This window comes from Nicotiana attenuata, unplaced genomic scaffold, assembly GCF_001879085.1.
Source record: "Nicotiana attenuata strain UT unplaced genomic scaffold, NIATTr2, whole genome shotgun sequence".
In the NCBI taxonomy this organism is placed as follows: domain Eukaryota; kingdom Viridiplantae; phylum Streptophyta; class Magnoliopsida; order Solanales; family Solanaceae; genus Nicotiana; species Nicotiana attenuata.
The window spans coordinates 102,952-120,462 of record NW_017670308.1 but is presented as its reverse complement, the minus strand read 5'-3'; the positions used below and the strand labels follow the sequence as shown (position 1 = coordinate 120,462).

Sequence of the window (17,511 nt, the reverse complement as noted above, 5' to 3'; positions counted from 1 at the left end):
TTTTTCTTTTTGGTTTGACAAGGAAAGAATAGACAGTCTGCTACTATACACATGCTACAAAACCAGTCACTAAGGTGTGATATATATTGTATGTATCAACAATGGTAGGGCAAAGCTAGATTTTAGCTCAATTCTCCGCTCAGTCTATACAAATAATGATTATCTTGTCTAGCAATTCTCTCCTAGCATATATATAAGCATGAAAATCATAGCTCAAAGAAGCATTTACAAGGCCCTTGCCAAGAATAACATCAACAATGCCAATATATTGCAGCCTATAGTGACTTTCTTTTGTTTCCTTTTTGTTTTGGAAAAAAGGGGCAGAAACTAATTATCTAACGATGAAGGCCTGTCTCGATTTCTTCAGCCAATTCTTTTGTCAACTTTTCTGCTCTCTCATCATGCCCACCAGCAAAAGTATACACTCTGAATGCAAACTGAAAGGCTTTCCAAAGCAGTTGAGCTGATTCCTTTTTGCACCCTTCATTTATTGTTGCAGCTCCATCTTTTTCCTTTGCTGTTGCTTCTCTCTTTTCCTGATTCGACATTACAGCATTATTTCAAAAAATTGTTAACCAAATCAACGGTAAAGTTGTCTCTGTATGACCTATAGGTCACGGGTTCGAGCCGTGGAACCAGCCACTAATGCATGAATTAGGGTAGACTGTCTACTCTATGCATTCCATATCGACGTATTGAAATATGTTTAAAGTACATTTCAAATTCAAAACATTGTATCAGTTATTTACAAGATTTAATATAAGAGTGATTTTCATTGTGCTAACCTTTATTGCCAGTTCCATACAGTTTGAGGAAACATCAACCATCAATTCTTTGATGCGCACAAGGATACTGAAATCAAAATGGATTTTATGGGTTTTTAGTTTCTTGGATTCTTCATCTTTTGTCCTTTCCAGAGAATCCACATCTCCTTTTATCTAGATGAAAGAATTATTTGTTAGAGCTGTTAATGGGAAATTAAAATTGGAGGTGAGTCATGGGAAGGTTTGAGGTCCAGGGATTTAGTTTCTACCTTGTTGAAGTACCTCTCAGCTCTAGCAAGATGTTGGCTAACAGGTGAGGCCAGTTGCCAACTCTGTAAAGTACAGACTATTGAATCTAACTTGGAATAGAGAGTTGCTGCCGTCCTCAAAGCTTCCAACTTCTTAAAAGGAAAATCTTCAAATCTTGCTAGCACCTGTACAAAAAAAAAAATTTAAGCCAACGACATCCTGAAATGGTAGTGGTAGAAATAAGAAATGTAGATGAACCTGAGATTCGTCTGTTAGTTTCTCAAGGTGGAGCTCTACATAATTGTGGAATCTAATGAGCTCAGACATATCTGATGTATGGAAAGAAGCAATGGCCTTTTTCATCTCCATGATTGTTTTTGCATGATTTTTAACATCTTCTTCAATTTGTTGGAAATATGCTGACCTGTGAGATATAATTTATAGTTATAAAATATAAACAATGTCAGAAGAAAATGTTGCCTCCTACCAAATAATGATTTGAAATTTCGAGAAGATTAATTACCTCTTTGTCATCTCAGCTAATGCATCAGCCATTCCTGGTTTACCTCCTTTTGAGGCGGCGCTAAATTTTCCCTTTCCCCCTTTTGATTTCCCATCCAAACTAGATCCTTCAACTTTTCCTTTAAGAGATCGATAAAGATTTCCCATTTGGGATGATCTTTTCAGTTTAGTGGCTGCTTTCTTAAGTCGTAGATTTTTGGCACCTGCAAACACTGGTGGTGGTGGTGGTGGTGCACCTCCCTTTTTCATTGGCATTGGTGGAGGTGGTGATGGTGGAGGTGTAGCTCTCTTTCCCATTGGCATTGGTGGTGGTGGAGGTGCAGCTACCTTTCCAATTGGCTTCGGCGAAGGTGGTGCTGGCGTTGCTCCATTTGATGCCCTTGGTGGAAGTGGATGTGAGGTTACCATACCCCTTACTACTTTGTGAGGTGAAAGTGGAGGTGGAGATGAATGTACTATTTCTGATTTCCTGGGAGGCGGCAACGGAGGGGGAGGCACTGCTCTATTTTTTGATGTAATGGCAGGAGGTGGAGGTGGAGGTGGAGGTGGAGGTGTTACACCGTTTCCTGATGTAGTAGGTTGGGCTGCTGGTGACGATGGTGTTGATTCCTCGCTCTTTGGTGAGGGCGTGGAATCGGGTGCAGGTGTTGTTTGTCCCTGTGATTCTACAATATTTGGTGATAATATATATGGAGAAGGTGGCACTGCTGCCTGTTCTGCTACATTTGATTGCAACTTAGAAATTGAAGATGGAGGTAAAAGCACATCAAATGTAACACGAGCTTGCACGGGTTGACCATTTGATGCACCAGTCCAATATATTCCACTATTTTCTGATAAATTCTCCAGGTTAGTCAGTAGAATCTCTGGCAAGTCCACTATTTCACAATCCTGACTATATTCAAAATCTTGCTTTGCTTCTATATTTGAATCCTGATTTACATTGGGAAACATGTGGAATGACAGGTGCTTTACCTCAATTGGATTCTTCTTTCCAACTGCTTGGACTTTGAGTGATAGGCGAAGAGGCGCGGCGATAGAAGCCTTTGCATTCTTCTTTGAAGCATTGGTTATTATTTCGGGGAGGATTGAAGTTGGAGAGCTCGAAAGAGAAGTATTGTTGCTTGAATAAGACTCGGAAAAATCTCTCTCAAATGCATCAGGTGAAGGACTTCTTTCTGTGGTCTGATCATCCTCAAACGCATCAGGTGAAGGACTTCTATCTCTGGTTTGATCATCCTCAATATCCTCGTAATCGTCCTCATGCTCATCCTCATCGTCATCCTCATCCTCATCCTCATCCGTCATTTGTATTATCCTTTCACTAGCTAGCTTAATAATATCTTCGAGCAATGCCGATACTAAATTGGAAATAGAAAAAAATCATTAATTATGACTCTCATATATCGAAGAGAAAAAGATGAAAAATAGAAAATATATCACTATATAATACTTCCTTCATCTCAAAAAGGATGATGCTTTTCGGATTTCGAGAGTCAAACAAGTTGTTTTTTGACCACGACTTTTTCATATACCTTTTAAATATCTTGAATTGTTAATTATTCTGACTTATAGTACTTTTTATGTAGTTTCCAAATATATTAATTTTATTTTAAAAAACTTAACGATTCTATGTTCGAATTCATAGTCAAAGTTAAGAAGTTGACTCTCGAAATCCGAAGAGTATCATCTGTTTGGGACGGAGGGAGTATTAAACTACAGATATGATCATACCATATTCAAAATCATTTAGTTTACTGTGTGAGTTCTCTTTGCATTTGATCATCCACTCATCATTTCCAGTCCACAGTTGCCCGATTGATTTCAATATATCACAAAAGCATCGCACTTTCTGAAAAATTAGCTAGGGAAACTTTGGTTAGCACAGTAGTTGTGTTTTGCTTAAAAAAATAGTACTACATATACTGAAAATGATCAACTTTGGGAGTAAACAACCTCATGTATTGCTGTTCCATCAATTTTTGCCAATGAAAAATTCGGGTTGATTGAAGGATACAGTTTATGTAGATCTCTCAGAGTTGATATCAACAGCTGTAGGAAACATGCCCAAAACAGAAAAGTTAAAAGAGACTCTTCTCGTTCTGTTCTATACACTGACAACATAAAAGAATTTTTACACTATTAGATCATTTAAGTACAGGTAACCGTCCATAAGAAACGAAATTAGTAGCTTGCAGTATGAGGCTTGTTACCTGCTATGATAAGTTAAAATATCCTCATAGTGTAATTTTATATTTAATGCAAAGTAATGTGTGTAAATAAAGAGTTTAAGTCATATACACCGTCAGTGCAAGAAATCTTTTATGTTATCAGGTCACCCAAAGAATATCTTTAGGTAAGTCTCCTTAAAATGTCAGATTTGTAACCTTGAAAATAAGACAGGTTATGTGCTACGATAGATAAAATTGACGTGACGACGTAAGGCTGTATATATAACTTAGGGCAGCCCGCTGAACGAAGCATCCCGCGTTCATATAGGGTCCAGGGAAGAGCCGCACCCCAAGGGGTGTGATGTAGGTAGCCTACCCTGATGCAAGCATCAATGACTGATTCCATGACTCGGAACCCGTGACCTATAGGTCACACAGAAACAACTTCACCGTTGCTCCAAGGCTCCCCTTCGGCAGTATACATAACTTAAAACTAAATACATCCTTGAAGATAAAGTAACTGAAGAAATACCTCATTTGCAGATTCAGAGCCATCACAAGGAGAAAGATCAAGCAAGTCTCTTAAGGAGAGGATCTTGTTTCTTATATCTGTCATTATTCTGAAGTTGCTGGCTACTCCATATGAATTGTGAAAAGTTGGACTTTTTGTTGTTTTTGCCACACTTGAATTGTGCAAAGTTGCAGCTTTTGGTGTTTTCACCCCACATGAATTGCGTACTTTGGAACCTTTGGTTGCTTTATATTTTCTTGATACTAATATAGAAGGTAATTTCTTTATTACTCTAGTATGTAATCTCCTTGTCTTACGTGTCTCTTCTTCCTGAAAAATATTGTTAACTTCTGTTAGCATGCTATTTTATAACAGGAATATGACTAAGAGGGAAGTCCGGTGCATAAAGCATCCCGCATTCATGTGGGATCTGGGGAAAGGTCTTAATGTAGGCAGCCTACCCTGATGCAAGCATCAACGACTGATTTCACGGCTCGAACCTGCGACCTATAGGTCATACGGAGACAATTAACGCTCGAAACCATGACCTATAAGTCACACGAAGACAACTTAACCATTAATTGCTCTAGGGTCCCCTTCTATAACAGGAATATCATTGATATGTTAAAGTTCAATGTGAATGAGTTTTTTTTTTTTTTTTCATGTAAAAAAAATTGATGAAGACTTCATTTGATTTGATGAAACTTTTTGAGGTGGTTTTTCTTAAGTATATAAGAACACCTCGGTGCACAAAGTTACCGCTATGCGCAAGGAAGAGCCCTAACCACATTAAGTCTGTTATACTCAAGTTTACCTTACGTTTTTATGAAAGGCTGTTTTTACAGCTTGAACTCGTGTCAAGACGGCGACAACCCCAGAAAACCGAAACATGGTTTTGAAAAAAAGATTGCGAAAGAGGTCCTTTAATGATATCCAATAAAATGGGAAGAAAATTGCCACGTTAATGTTTGCATGGAACAATAGAAAAATGAAAATGCTGAATTTTTACTTCTTTTTTTTTCTTTTCATATGATAAGGATTCTCATGTACAAATGCAGAAACTTTACGTCAATTCAACGTTTTAACAAACATGTTTTAATGATATTAGAAATTATATGGAAAAAATTAGGTAAACAAGAAATGAAAGAAATAGAAGAAAATACCTTAAACTCAGAAGGCCTCCTGCGGAATATGAAAGGAACCACACCACAGAATACACCAATTGCCATTTTTCCAACAAATAATTAGAAGTTTTTGGAAAAAGGTTTGAAAAGGAAGGAAGAAGAACAAAAGAATTAACGTTTAAACTTTCAAATTCCTATAACCAAAATTTATGTTTTGGCAAAAGAAATTCAATTAAAAAAAATAATTAGATGTGGGAAATTGGAAAAAAGAGAATTATGTGAAGTGCAGAGCAAAAAAAAAGGACGATGGCTCTAGAGCCGAATGAAGAATTGGCTATTCCAAAATCGTCATGGGACAAACACTTCTTCTCTCCTTCGTTTTTCCAAAAGAGAGAAAGAAAGAAAGGTTTGATTATGGAAATTATTTTTCTTGGTTTTTTTTGGAGGCAAAAATAACCATTAATTTACCCGGAGGTTTAGTGATTTTATGTAATTACTACTAATTTAGATAAATTGTTATTAATATTTGTTATTTTTCTTTAAATTTTGCATGGGGTTGGTTAATAAATAGCCATGTGATAAATGATGAAAAGTGCATATTTTTTTAGTATATTTGCATATTAATTCTTGTGTGAGTCGCGGGAGTTTACGTGATTTTCGAAGTGAAATATACTCATTATGTGTTTCTTATGTGTAGGAACGAGTTTGGATGATAAATGATCAAAAGATGACAATTCGACACAAAAAGAAGAGATAAAGAAAGAATTGGGAGCTCGTCCAATTTCGTGCGTGGCACGAAAATGGACGCAAAAAAGGAGAAAAATGAAGGCACAAAACAGCGAAGCGAAGCGAAGACACGGATCGCTTCGCGAACTGGAAAATTGCAAAAACTGAGTCCGCGTCCAAGTTCGCGCGATGCACGAAAGTTGACGCGCCCTCCAGCTCTCCTATCCGATGTTGGATTGAAAACTTTCACCCCTCATCAACCCTAGGTCATATAAATACATCCTAAAACACCACTTTGAAAGGATAGAAGACTTTAGGGAGGCAAGAACACACTAGGAGCAAGGAGGAGAAGGATTTTTTTTTTTTTGGTAATAATGTAAAATTACCATTAACATCAAAACAATTACACTTATAGGGCAACCTTAACCTGACCACAGATCAAGGCCCCCAACTCCACAATCTAATTACACAGTATACTTTGTATAAAGCTCCTACACTATAAGCTTTCTTTGATAACCTCATATGATCTACTCTCTCTGTAATTTCCCTCTTGATTTGTGTTACTACCTCTAATCTATGTACATTTTTGCCTTGAAAAATTTTAAGATTCCGAGCTCTCCAAGTGTGGTATATCACTGCTCCATTGACTTCTGTTATCACCTCTTTCTTGAATTGCTTCCAGTGCTTTCTTTTAATCATTTCCAGCATCAACTTGAAATCTCCATCATGTACTGATTGTCCTATCCACTGATTGATCTCTTGTCTAACTGCTTTGATCCAGTCACAGTCAACAAATAGATGTTCCTTTGTTTCCAGCTGCTCTGCTTCATACAAGATACAATTTATGTTTTCCACAGGGATTTGCATCCCTATTAGTCTGTCTTTGGTAAGTAGTCTCCCTTGAATTTCCAGTCACATGATAAATCTGTGTCTAGGTAGAGCCACAGCAGTCCATACCAAGTCTGCTGTCTCTAGTTGCGGTTGTTGGTTTATCATAGCAAGATAACTTCTAGTTATAGAGTAGTTGCTTCCTGGAGTTAGGCTATATCTGCCTTGTGAGTACCATCCTTGCATCTCTCCTTTTAAGGAGTTTAGCTTCCTCCAATACCAACTACTATCAATAGGAGGACTATGAGTCCAAATATTCCTATCAGCTTTCATATATACACCATGAACCCATCGAACCCAAAGGGACTCTTTGTTCATTACCAATTGCCATAATAACTTTCCTACTGATGCTATATTCCATATTTTACATCCTTTCACATTCAATCCTCCTAACTTCTTTGGACAGCAGACTTTCTCCCATGCAATCAGTGCTACTTTCTTCTAACCCTCAATCTTCCCCCACAGATAATCTCTACATATTTTATCAACCTCTTTTAGCACACTTTGGGGTAAAATAAAAACAGCTCCCCAGAAACTATGTATAGAGAAAAGCACTGCATTGACAATTTGTAATCTTCCTGCATAAGACAACTGTGTGTAATATGTGACAGTTATCCTATGTGTGGTTTTCCTTATCAGCATGTGACAATCTATCTTATTCCATTTCCTTGGTGATAATGGCAAGCCTAGATACCTGATAGGAAATGTGCCCAGTGCAAATCCTGTTTTTGTCAGCAACATATCTCTGACTCCTTCTTCTACTCCAGCTAGAAACATGCTGGATTTTTCCATATTGGCAATCAAGCCTGAGGCTTTGCTGAAGTGACCTAAAGCTTCCATGACTTTATTCACTGACTTCTCATTCCCTTTACAGAAAATCATCAGATCATCTGCAAAGATGAGATGTGTCAGCTGCAACTCCTTACACATAGGATGAAATCTGAAATCAGGCAGCCTGCTAATGGTCTTCAAAGTTCTAGAGACGTATTCCATAACTAAAAAAAATAGCAATGGAGAGATTGGATCTCCCTGTCTCAATCCTCTCTTTCCTGCAAAATAACCATGTCCTTCTCCATTTATCTTTACTGTGAACATAGTGGTAGTCACACATACCATAATCCACTGTATAAATCTGTCAGGGAACCCAAAGCCTATCAACGCTTCCTCCAAAAATTCCCAACTCACCATATCATAAGTTTTCCTAAGATCTATCTTCATTAGGCATCTTGGGGATGTTTTCCTATTGTAGTGTCTTAGCAGGTCATGATAAATTAGCACATTATGCATCATAGATCTACCCTGAGCAAAAGCTGATTGACTGTCTGACACTATATGGTTCACTGCTGGTTTTAATCTCTCACAGATCATTTTGGAGATGTACTTATATATGACATTGCAGCAAGCAATAGGTAAGGAGAAGGATTCAACTCCACATTTTTCCCTCTTTCTTTCTCTATTTCTATTATTGGTTATGAATTCTAGTATTGTAGTTTTACATACTATTATGAATAGCTAATTTGTTATTTAGGGTTTTGATAGAACCTTTTTTAGGATAAATTCTTGTTATGTTTTTATATAATTGAGCCGTTGGATTTCTCTACTTGTTCAACTACGTGTTTATTGTGGTTGGTTGAAGAGCTCTCACTTGACTGTGTCTATTTAGTATGTATTACTCGGGAGAGAGTGCATATTTAGTTAGTTGTTGAACAACATCATTCCTAACGTATATGAGGGATCAATACGGAGGGTTTAAAGATGGGATTAGGGATAAAACCTTGGTGCGATCCGAGTGAGTTGTACTTAATGCCAGCTAGCGTAATTCGGGGGAATATGTCTAGTAAATTGGTAGTTACTCAGGAGAGAATTACGACACTCAGAGCGCTCATGATCGGTAGAGAAGGATTCCGGCAATTGGGGAAATTATAACTCTAGATCTCCTTAGTCGTTTCTCCAACCCGTAGTATCTTTAGTTGTTAATCTACTACTTTAATTATTTAGTTAATTAGATATAAGAATCTTAATATTTATAACTTAGGAATTGTTCGAGCTTATCTTCTTAGTAATAGTCAACAACTGTATCCAAGCCTTAGTTCTCTGTGGGATTTGACTCCGGGCTTGTAAACCGGATTATATTTGCAATGACCGCTTAGTCCTTTTTATGAGGCATAGTTGGGCGTGATCACTATGCAGGGGTGACTTGATTAAATTTATGGCCTAAAGTCAAATCTTAATAAATAACGTTGAATTTATTCAATATTCGTATATGCTTTTGTTTGAATTTTATGACTATGATATTCGGACCATCTTAGCAAGCACCTCGACTATTTACTAGTTGCTTGTTATCTCACACTAACAGAAACGTGAGGTTACACGGCTCACCAAGATTGGGGTAATGTTTTTGAGAAGACAAAGATAATTTTTTTTTTTCTTAATTATTAGCATCTACATGCTGATCTCAAATTTTTACCATGAAGTAGAATTTTAAGAATAATTTTGTACATTTTGAATAGTTTAATATATTTGGAAGTGCAAAAATGAATTGATCCACCATATTTATAAGAATCAACAAACTCAAAATGATTTTCAAAGAATTTGTTGTGTTATAATCTACGTGTTATCAGAATGTTATTTTCTACATATTGCATGTTTGATGAAAAACTCAGATTTACTTGTCCAAGCAACCTCAATTAAATTTAAAAAGAAAGTATAAAGTTTTGGGAAATTTTATATTTGTATACGTTTAAAATTGGGCTCACCCTTTGTGTTACTAATTGAGACTGGAATATGATAGGTCAAGGTTCAACCTCATGTTATATCGAGCCATGGTGCAAAGTTAGATCGTCGAGCTCGTAACCCAGAGACCTATCAAGATCGAGGGAAACTTACCGAACTAAATAATGGAGAACCGAAATATCCGCAATCGGGCGAGGATCACGGCGGAAATCCTGGCACGTATCAAGAAGAGGCCGATTAATTAGCTAATCATAAGATTTCTTACCCCATATAGAACTATATCAAGAGTAGGACTCCTCCACTATATAAAAGGGGTCTGATCATTTGTAAAAGACATCAATTTTACGCAGCATAAAGCAATATACTGTCATTTTCTAGCTACAATTATCTTGTTACTCTGTTCATACGTCAGTAACATCTTTGGTTCAAGTGTGATCGAACTCGAGGGCCAAGGCTATCCGATTCGTGTGGTTTGCAATTATTTCTTTTATCGTTAATTTCAATAATAATTTGTCTTCTTAATTTGTGCCAAGTTATATCACGTATCCTTAAAACCGCGTATAAATTTAATTGTTATCCGTTTTTTAGGGTAAACAGTATGGCGCCCACCGTGGGGCTAAGGATAACAGTTATAACCTGGTACAAACTTTCGTAACACAAACTATTTTACACTTGTTCTTTGAAGTATCTTTGATTACAAGACTAAAAAATGACAAACTCTCAGTCAACACCTCCACACGTTAACAATGATTTCGGCCACCACGGTGAAAATTATAATATAGCACCAGGGAACGATGTACCCCCGGTTGGCCTCGATGGGGTTCTGGCTGTAGATCCAATCGACGTCAGTTCACATGTAGCCATCAACATAAATTTGTTCGTCGATCCCGAAGGAAGCATACGTGGGGATGCTCGATCAGCCGCTCAAAGCGCACGTCGTGGGATCAGCCTGCGGGTGATATTCGAAAGTTGGAGGCTCACCAGACAGCAATAACCCAGCTCCAAACCAGAATCACCCACTGAGCAGGGTCGAGCTCGAGCTGTCCCAGAAAGTTGTACACAGGGTCGAATTGGTTTCAAGAAAATCGAGCGAGAAATAATAGGAGACCAATCCTGCAATCATGAAGATGCTCGAAGAACTGATAAAGCGAATTGAGTCGGGGGAAAAGAAGATCGAGGCAAACGACAAAAAGGCGGAAACTTACAATGCCAGGGTTGATCAAATCCCGGGGGCACCGCCAATATTGAAGGGACTGGATTCCAAAAAGTTCGTACAAAAACCTTTCCCCCCACCCCCGAGCGCGGCTCCGAAGCCAATCCCCAAGAAGTTCCGCATGCCCGAGATTCCTAAGTATAATGGAACGACCGATCCGAAAGAGCATGTCACCTCTTACACATGTACTATCAAAGGGAATGATCTAGAGGATGACGATATCGAATCTGTCTTGCTAAAGAAATTCGGGGAGACCTTGTCAAAAGAAGTTATGATATGGTACCATAATTTACCACCTAATTCTATTGACTCATTTGGTATGCTTGCAGATTCTTTCGTAAAGGCACACGCCCGGGCCATCAAGTTCGAAACCAGGAAGTCAGACCTTTTCAAGGTAAGGCAGAAGGACAACGAGATGCTCAGAGAATTCGTGTCTTGATTCCAAAAGGAATGGATGGACTTGCCACCGGTCATTGATGATTGGGCTGTTCAAGCTTTCACTCAAGGACTTAATGTTCGAAGCTTAGTGGCTTCACAGCAGTTTAAGCAGAATTTGATAGAATACCCAGCTGTTACTTGGGCCGATGTGCATAATCGGTATCAATCAAAGATCAGGGTCGAGGACGATCAAATTGGGACTCCTTCTGGGTCCATTTATCCTATCAGACCCGTTGATAGAATCAAGAGGGATATTGATCGAGAACCGAGGTCAGAGATCGATATCAACCGTATAATGGAGATAGCAGGAGCAGCGGATTTGAGTGAAATTCTGCATGAAATGAAAGGAGAAATGATCGGGGCCAAAACTCTCGAGGGCCTATGAGCAAGAACGGCTTCGACATACCCATCGTACCCAAAGAGGCACCAACATTATCAGAGTACAACTTTAATATTGATGTGGCTGCCATCGTATCAACTATCGGACGCATAAAGATACCAAATGGCCTCGACCTTTACAAACCGATCCAACACAAAGGGATCAACCAAATATGGAAATATCATGGCACACTTGGCCACAGAACGGAGGATTGTCAACAATTGAGAGAAGAAGTAGCCCAATAATTCAACAACAGGCACCTTCGAGAATTTTTGAGTGATCGAGCTAAGAATCATTTCAGAAATAGGGATTCCAATAAACAAAATGAACAAGACGAGCCCCAACACGTCATTCATATGATCATCGGAGGGGTCGATATTCCCCAAGGTCCGATGATAAAGCGCACCAAAGTATCAATCACAAGGGAAAAGTGGACTCGAGATTACATACCAGAAGGAACTTTATCTATCAACGACGAGGATGCAGAAGGAATCATGCAACCCCATAATGATGCACTAGTAATTTCTGTACTCATGAATAAAACTTGAGTTAAACGTGTGCTACTTGATCCAGGTAGCTCCGCCAACATCATTCGATCAAGGGTCGTAGAGCAACTCGGCCTAAAGGACCAAATCGTACTCGCAGCCCGAGTACTAAATGGATTCAACATGGCTTGTGAAACTACTAAGGGAGAAACAACGTATCCGGTAAATGTAGTGGGTACCACCCAGGAGACCAAGTTTTATGTATTCGAAGGGGACATGAGGTACAATGCGCTGTTCGGGAGGTCATAGATCCACAATATGAGGGCTGTGCCCTTGACCCTCACCAGGTATTGAAATTTCCAACTCCAGAAGGGATAAAGATGGTTTACGGGGAGCAACCCGCCGCAAAGGAGATGTTTGCCATAGATGAAGTAATTCCGATATCGACACTCTCATTGACAAAGGACTCAGGTTCGAAAGTAAAACAGGAAACTAAATAGCAATCACCAATGCCAGCCTCGACCCAACCGGACAAGCAAGGTATTGACGAAGACGATGATTACGGGGTTCCTCGATCCTTTATAGCTCCCGATAATTCCGACGCTACTAAATCAACGCGAAGAGTTGGAGCAGGTTGTGTTGATCGAACGACTGCCCGATCGAAAGGTATAACTGGGCACGGGGTTAACTCCCCAGCTCAGGAAAAAGCACATTCAATTTCTTATAAGCTAATATAGTTTGTTTTGCTTGGTCCCATCTTGATATGACAGGGATCCCACCGGAGATCACTACTCACAAGTTGAGCTTGGACCCGAAGTTTCATCCGATAAAGCAGAAAAGGAGACCCAAGTCCGAGATCAAGCATGCTTCATCAAGGACGAGGTAACTAAACTCCTCAAAATAGGGTCCATCTGGGAGGTCAAATACCCGGAATGGTTAGCAAATATAGTAGTAGTCCCTAAAAAGGGGAACAAACTAAGAATGTGTGTGGATTATAAAAATTTATATAAGGCACGCCCTAAAGACTCTTTACCTTTTCCTAACATCGATCGCATGATCGATGCCAAGGCCGGCCACGAGATCCTTAGTTTTCTCGATGCCTACTCAGGGTACAACCAAATATGGATGAACCCGAATGACCAAGAAAATACCTCTTTCATCACTAAGTATGGCACATACTACTATAACATAATGCCATTTGGATTAAAAATGTCTGTGCCACTTACCAACAACTAGTAAACCGAATGTTCGAAGATCAAATAGGAAAAACCATGGAAGTTTATATTGACGATATGTTAGTTAAGTCCTTGCAAGAAGAGGACCATTTAATGCATTTGCAGGAAACCTTTAGTATATTAAAGAAGTACAACATGAAGCTGAATCTAGAAAAGTGCGCTTTCGAGGTCGGATCCGGTAAATTTCTCGGGTTCATGGTATCCAACCGGGCGCATTGCCGCCCTGGGGCGATTTATCTCGAGTTCTTCCGATAAGAGCCATTGATTTTTCTTGTTACTGAAGAAGAAAATGACTTCACGTGGACCCTGGAATGCCAACGGGCCTTAGAGGAACTTAAGCGATATTTATCGAGCCTGCCATTGATTCCTATGCCGAGGGAAGACGAACGACTATACTTGTATCTAGCAGTATCAGAAATAGCGGTAAGTGTAGTCCTAGTCCAGGAAGAAACAAGGTACACAATTTCCAATTTATTATGTTAGCAGGACCTTATATGAGGCCCAAAGTAGGTATCCTTACCTAGAAAAATTGGCACTCGCTTTGCTAAGTGCCTCTAGAAAACTGAAACCATATTTTTAGTGCCATCATATATATGTTGTGACAACGTACCCTTTACGAAATATAATGCATAAACGCGAACTCTCGGGGCGATTAGCCAAATGGGCCGTAGAAATCAGTGGGTACGATATCGAATATCAACTCCCGAACAACCATTAAATCTCAAATTTTGGTAGATTTCGTGGCCGACTTTACGCCGGCTCTAATACCCGAAGTCGAAAGAGAGTTGTTGGTAAACTCGAAAATGTCTTCGAGAATCTGAACCCTCTTTACGGACGGTGCCTCGAACGTAAAGGGGTCTGGACTTGGCATCGTACTGAAGCCACCCACAAGCAATATAGTTAGACAATCTATTAGAAATGTAAAATTGACTAACAATGAGGCCGAATATGATGCCATGATTGCAGGTCTCGAACTGGCCAAAGGCTTGGGGGCGGAGGTGATCGAAGCTAAGTGCGACTCCCTCCTTGTGGTAAACCAAGTTAACGGAACGTTCAAAGTCAGAGAAGAACGAATGCAGAGTTACCTAGACAAGTTATAGGTAACATTACATCGGTTCAAAGAGTGGACTTTGCAGCACGTGCCTCGAGATCGAAATAGTAAGGCCAATGCCCTTGCAAACTTAGGGTCGTCGGTCGAAGATGACGAGCTCAACTCGGGGGCAGTCGTACAGCTCATGAGGTCGCTAGTAGAGGAAGGTCACGCCGAAATAAACTCCACAAGCTTAACTTGGGATTGGAGAAATAAATATGTAGAGTATTTGAAGACTGGGAAACTTCCCTCAGATCCAAAGGAATCGAGGGCCCTGAGCATAAAGGCAGCCTAATTCAACTTGTTCGAAGACGGAACCTTGCTCAGGAGAATGTTCGATGGCCCATTAGCAATATGTCTCGGACCGGGAGATACTGAGTACGTTTTGAGGGAAGTCAACGAAGGCACCTGCAGGAACCACTCAGGCGCCGAATCATTAGTTCGAAAGGTAATCAGAGTCGGCTATTACTGGATCGATATGGGAAAAGATGTGAAGGAGTTCGTAAAAAAATGCGATAAATGCCAAAGACATGCTCCGATGATTCATCAACCCGGGGAACTGCTGCACTCGGTCTTATCGCCATGGCCCTTCAAGAAGTGGGGAATGGACATCATCGGCCCTCTTCCATTGGCACCGGCTGAGGCACAATTTATCCTATTTATGACTGACTATTTTTCTAAGTGGGCTAAAATACAAGCATACGAGAATGTCAGGGAGAAGGAAGTTATCAACTTTATTTGGGACCACATCATATGTCGGTTCAGGATGCTGATCGCAGCCTACTCCACACTACTATTTAAGTAGCGAGAGAGGGTCGGAGCAGCATTTACCCGATTTAGGGTCGGGATCGAATCCACAGATAGCTAGAATTTGGAATCGAGTATCTATCTAGTGTAGAATTATGTATGTGTTCTTAATTACACTTTTATTCATTTTTGGGGTTTTTGTTTACTTTTACTATTATCAATCTACAAATAGTAATTGCAACTAAATTATGCTAAGAGTTATAATGCTACGAGTTGTTCAAATAGGTTTAAAAGGCACTAGGGTAGTGACTATCGCCTAGGCGATCAATTGACGGGTACTTGAATCTAAGGCTCGTTTGACACGTTTGGGGAGTATGTTATAACCGTTGCACGACTTTACCCACTCTACACCTCTCGGTGGTTTTTGCCGAAATTGGCTTTCTCAAGACCAATTGGGTATGCAAATTTGCACAAGCAACTATGGTTCAATTCGGGTATTACTCTCTTGAGGTTTAACCCTTTAATTGGGGCTATCAATCTCTTGAGTACGCCCCAATTCATTGTTGGACCAATTTCGGAGACTTAGGCTCTCTTTCTCAAGAAGAGCTCAAGTCACTCAACACTAACTAGTGTTTGCAACCATTAATTCAGAAATTTACCAAGAAATTGACCCAAATAACAAACACCCATAGTCAATTTAGCCCTAAATTACAAGACCCATCAATTACCCACACTAGGGTTGAGCCACAACCCTAGCTTATGGGTCTAGCTACTCATAATTAAAGAAGGAAAGCAAGAAATAGATGAAGATAATCTCATATTAATTAATCACTAAGTTAAACACAAAGATTCAATGATGAAAAGTAGCTAAAATTGCCCAAAATGGCTTAGAAAGTCGAACCCACGAGTGCAGCTGCTTAATTACAATATCTGATACCCTAAAAATGGAAAAAGAAGCTATTTATACTGGGCTGAAAAATATGGACAAAAATGCCCCTGCGAGGTTAGTGCGGACCGCACAAAATGGACCACGGTCCGCACTAAGGCTTTGGCCTTGAAAAATAGCTCTCTGAATCTTGGCATCGCGGACCGCAGAGAATGGACTGCGGCTGCAGAGGCTTCTAGTGCGGTCCGCATAAAATGGACTGCGGACCTCATTGGCTTGAAAACTCCAAGTTGCAACTTCTCTGATTCTTGGCTCTGCGGATCGCACTAAATCGACTGCGGACACATTGCCTTCAGTGCGGACCGCACAAAACCTAATGCGATCGCAGTGCCTCTTAGACTGGAAATTAGCCTCTTTGAATCTCCTAGTGCGGACCGCACAAAGTGGTATGCGGCTGCACTGGGCCTGTTTTTCTAAGCTTGTCTTGTCTTTGGCACTTGAGCAAGTTTCACTCCTTTTGAGCTGATCTTTGACATCTTGTCACTTTGATGATCAAACCTGCAATCAAGTACAACTTGTGAGCCTTTTTAGGACTATTTTGTAAGAATTTCTAAACAAAGCATAAGCAAGAAGGAGTATAAAACGCGTCAAAATCCCTAGTTATCAGATGCCATCCAAAATTGTATGCGACAACGGGAAATAGTTTATCGGCAGCAAAGTGACCAAGTTTCTTGAAGATCATAAGATCAAAAGGATCTTGTCGACACGTTATCACCCTAGTGGGAACGGACAAGACGAATCGGCCAACAAAACCATACTCCAAAACCTTAAGAAAAGGTTAACCGACGCCAAGGGAAAATGGAAGGAGATCCTACCCGTAGTTCTTTGGGCATATAGCACAATTTCGAAATCCAGTACCGGGGCTACTTCGTTCTCTTTTGTTTATGGCGCTGAAGCTCTAATACCAGTCGAAGTCAGGGAGCTAAAAATCAGATTCCGACGCAACAAAGGAATCAAATGATGAAGCCATGAATACGAGCCTGGAGTTATTCGATGAAAGACGTGAAACCTCCCTTGTTCGATTGGCCGCCCAAAAGCAACGGATTGAGAGGTATTACAATCGAAGGGCCAACCTTCGATACTTTAATATTGGGGACTTAGTACTAAGAAAGGTCACACTAAGCACCTAGAATCCGAGCGAAAGGAAATTAGGTCTGAATTGGAAGGACCATACCAAATTCTCGAGGTCACAAGGAAAGGATCCTATAAGCTCGGAAAGATAAATGGAGAACAACTACCAAAAAATTGGAACGTAACTCACCTAAAATGATATTACTGCTAAGGTACGAC

The 17,511-nt window shown here is 39.8% G+C and overlaps 1 protein-coding gene across 1 annotated transcript; it reads right to left on the bottom strand.

Moving 5' to 3' along the window:
* Window positions 1-66: 66 nt before the first annotated feature.
* Window positions 67-5,733, bottom strand: LOC109237589. Its single transcript, XM_019403906.1, has 9 exons — window positions 5,381-5,733; window positions 4,239-4,547; window positions 3,492-3,587; window positions 3,270-3,387; window positions 1,537-2,896; window positions 1,272-1,437; window positions 1,034-1,198; window positions 786-938; window positions 67-536 (listed from the first exon to the last, which is right to left on the bottom strand). Exons 1-9 carry the CDS (start codon window positions 5,444-5,446, stop codon window positions 336-338), a joined length of 2,634 nt encoding a protein of 877 aa, XP_019259451.1. The 5' UTR covers window positions 5,447-5,733; the 3' UTR covers window positions 67-335.
* Window positions 5,734-17,511: the final 11,778 nt, after the last annotated feature.

What these genes read in the sequence shown, in the direction of transcription:
- LOC109237589 (XM_019403906.1), bottom strand. Translation starts at nt 5,446, where the DNA reads ATGGCAATTGGTGTATTCTGTGGTGTGGTTCCTTTCATATTCCGCAGG. An exon ending in GGAGGCCTTCTGAGTTTAAG is followed by an intron (nt 4,548 to 5,380) that starts GTATTTTCTTCT and finishes AATATTTTTCAG; the next exon opens with GAAGAAGAGACACGTAAGAC. An exon ending in ACTAAATGATTTTGAATATG is followed by an intron (nt 2,897 to 3,269) that starts GTATGATCATAT and finishes TTTCCAATTTAG; the next exon opens with TATCGGCATTGCTCGAAGAT.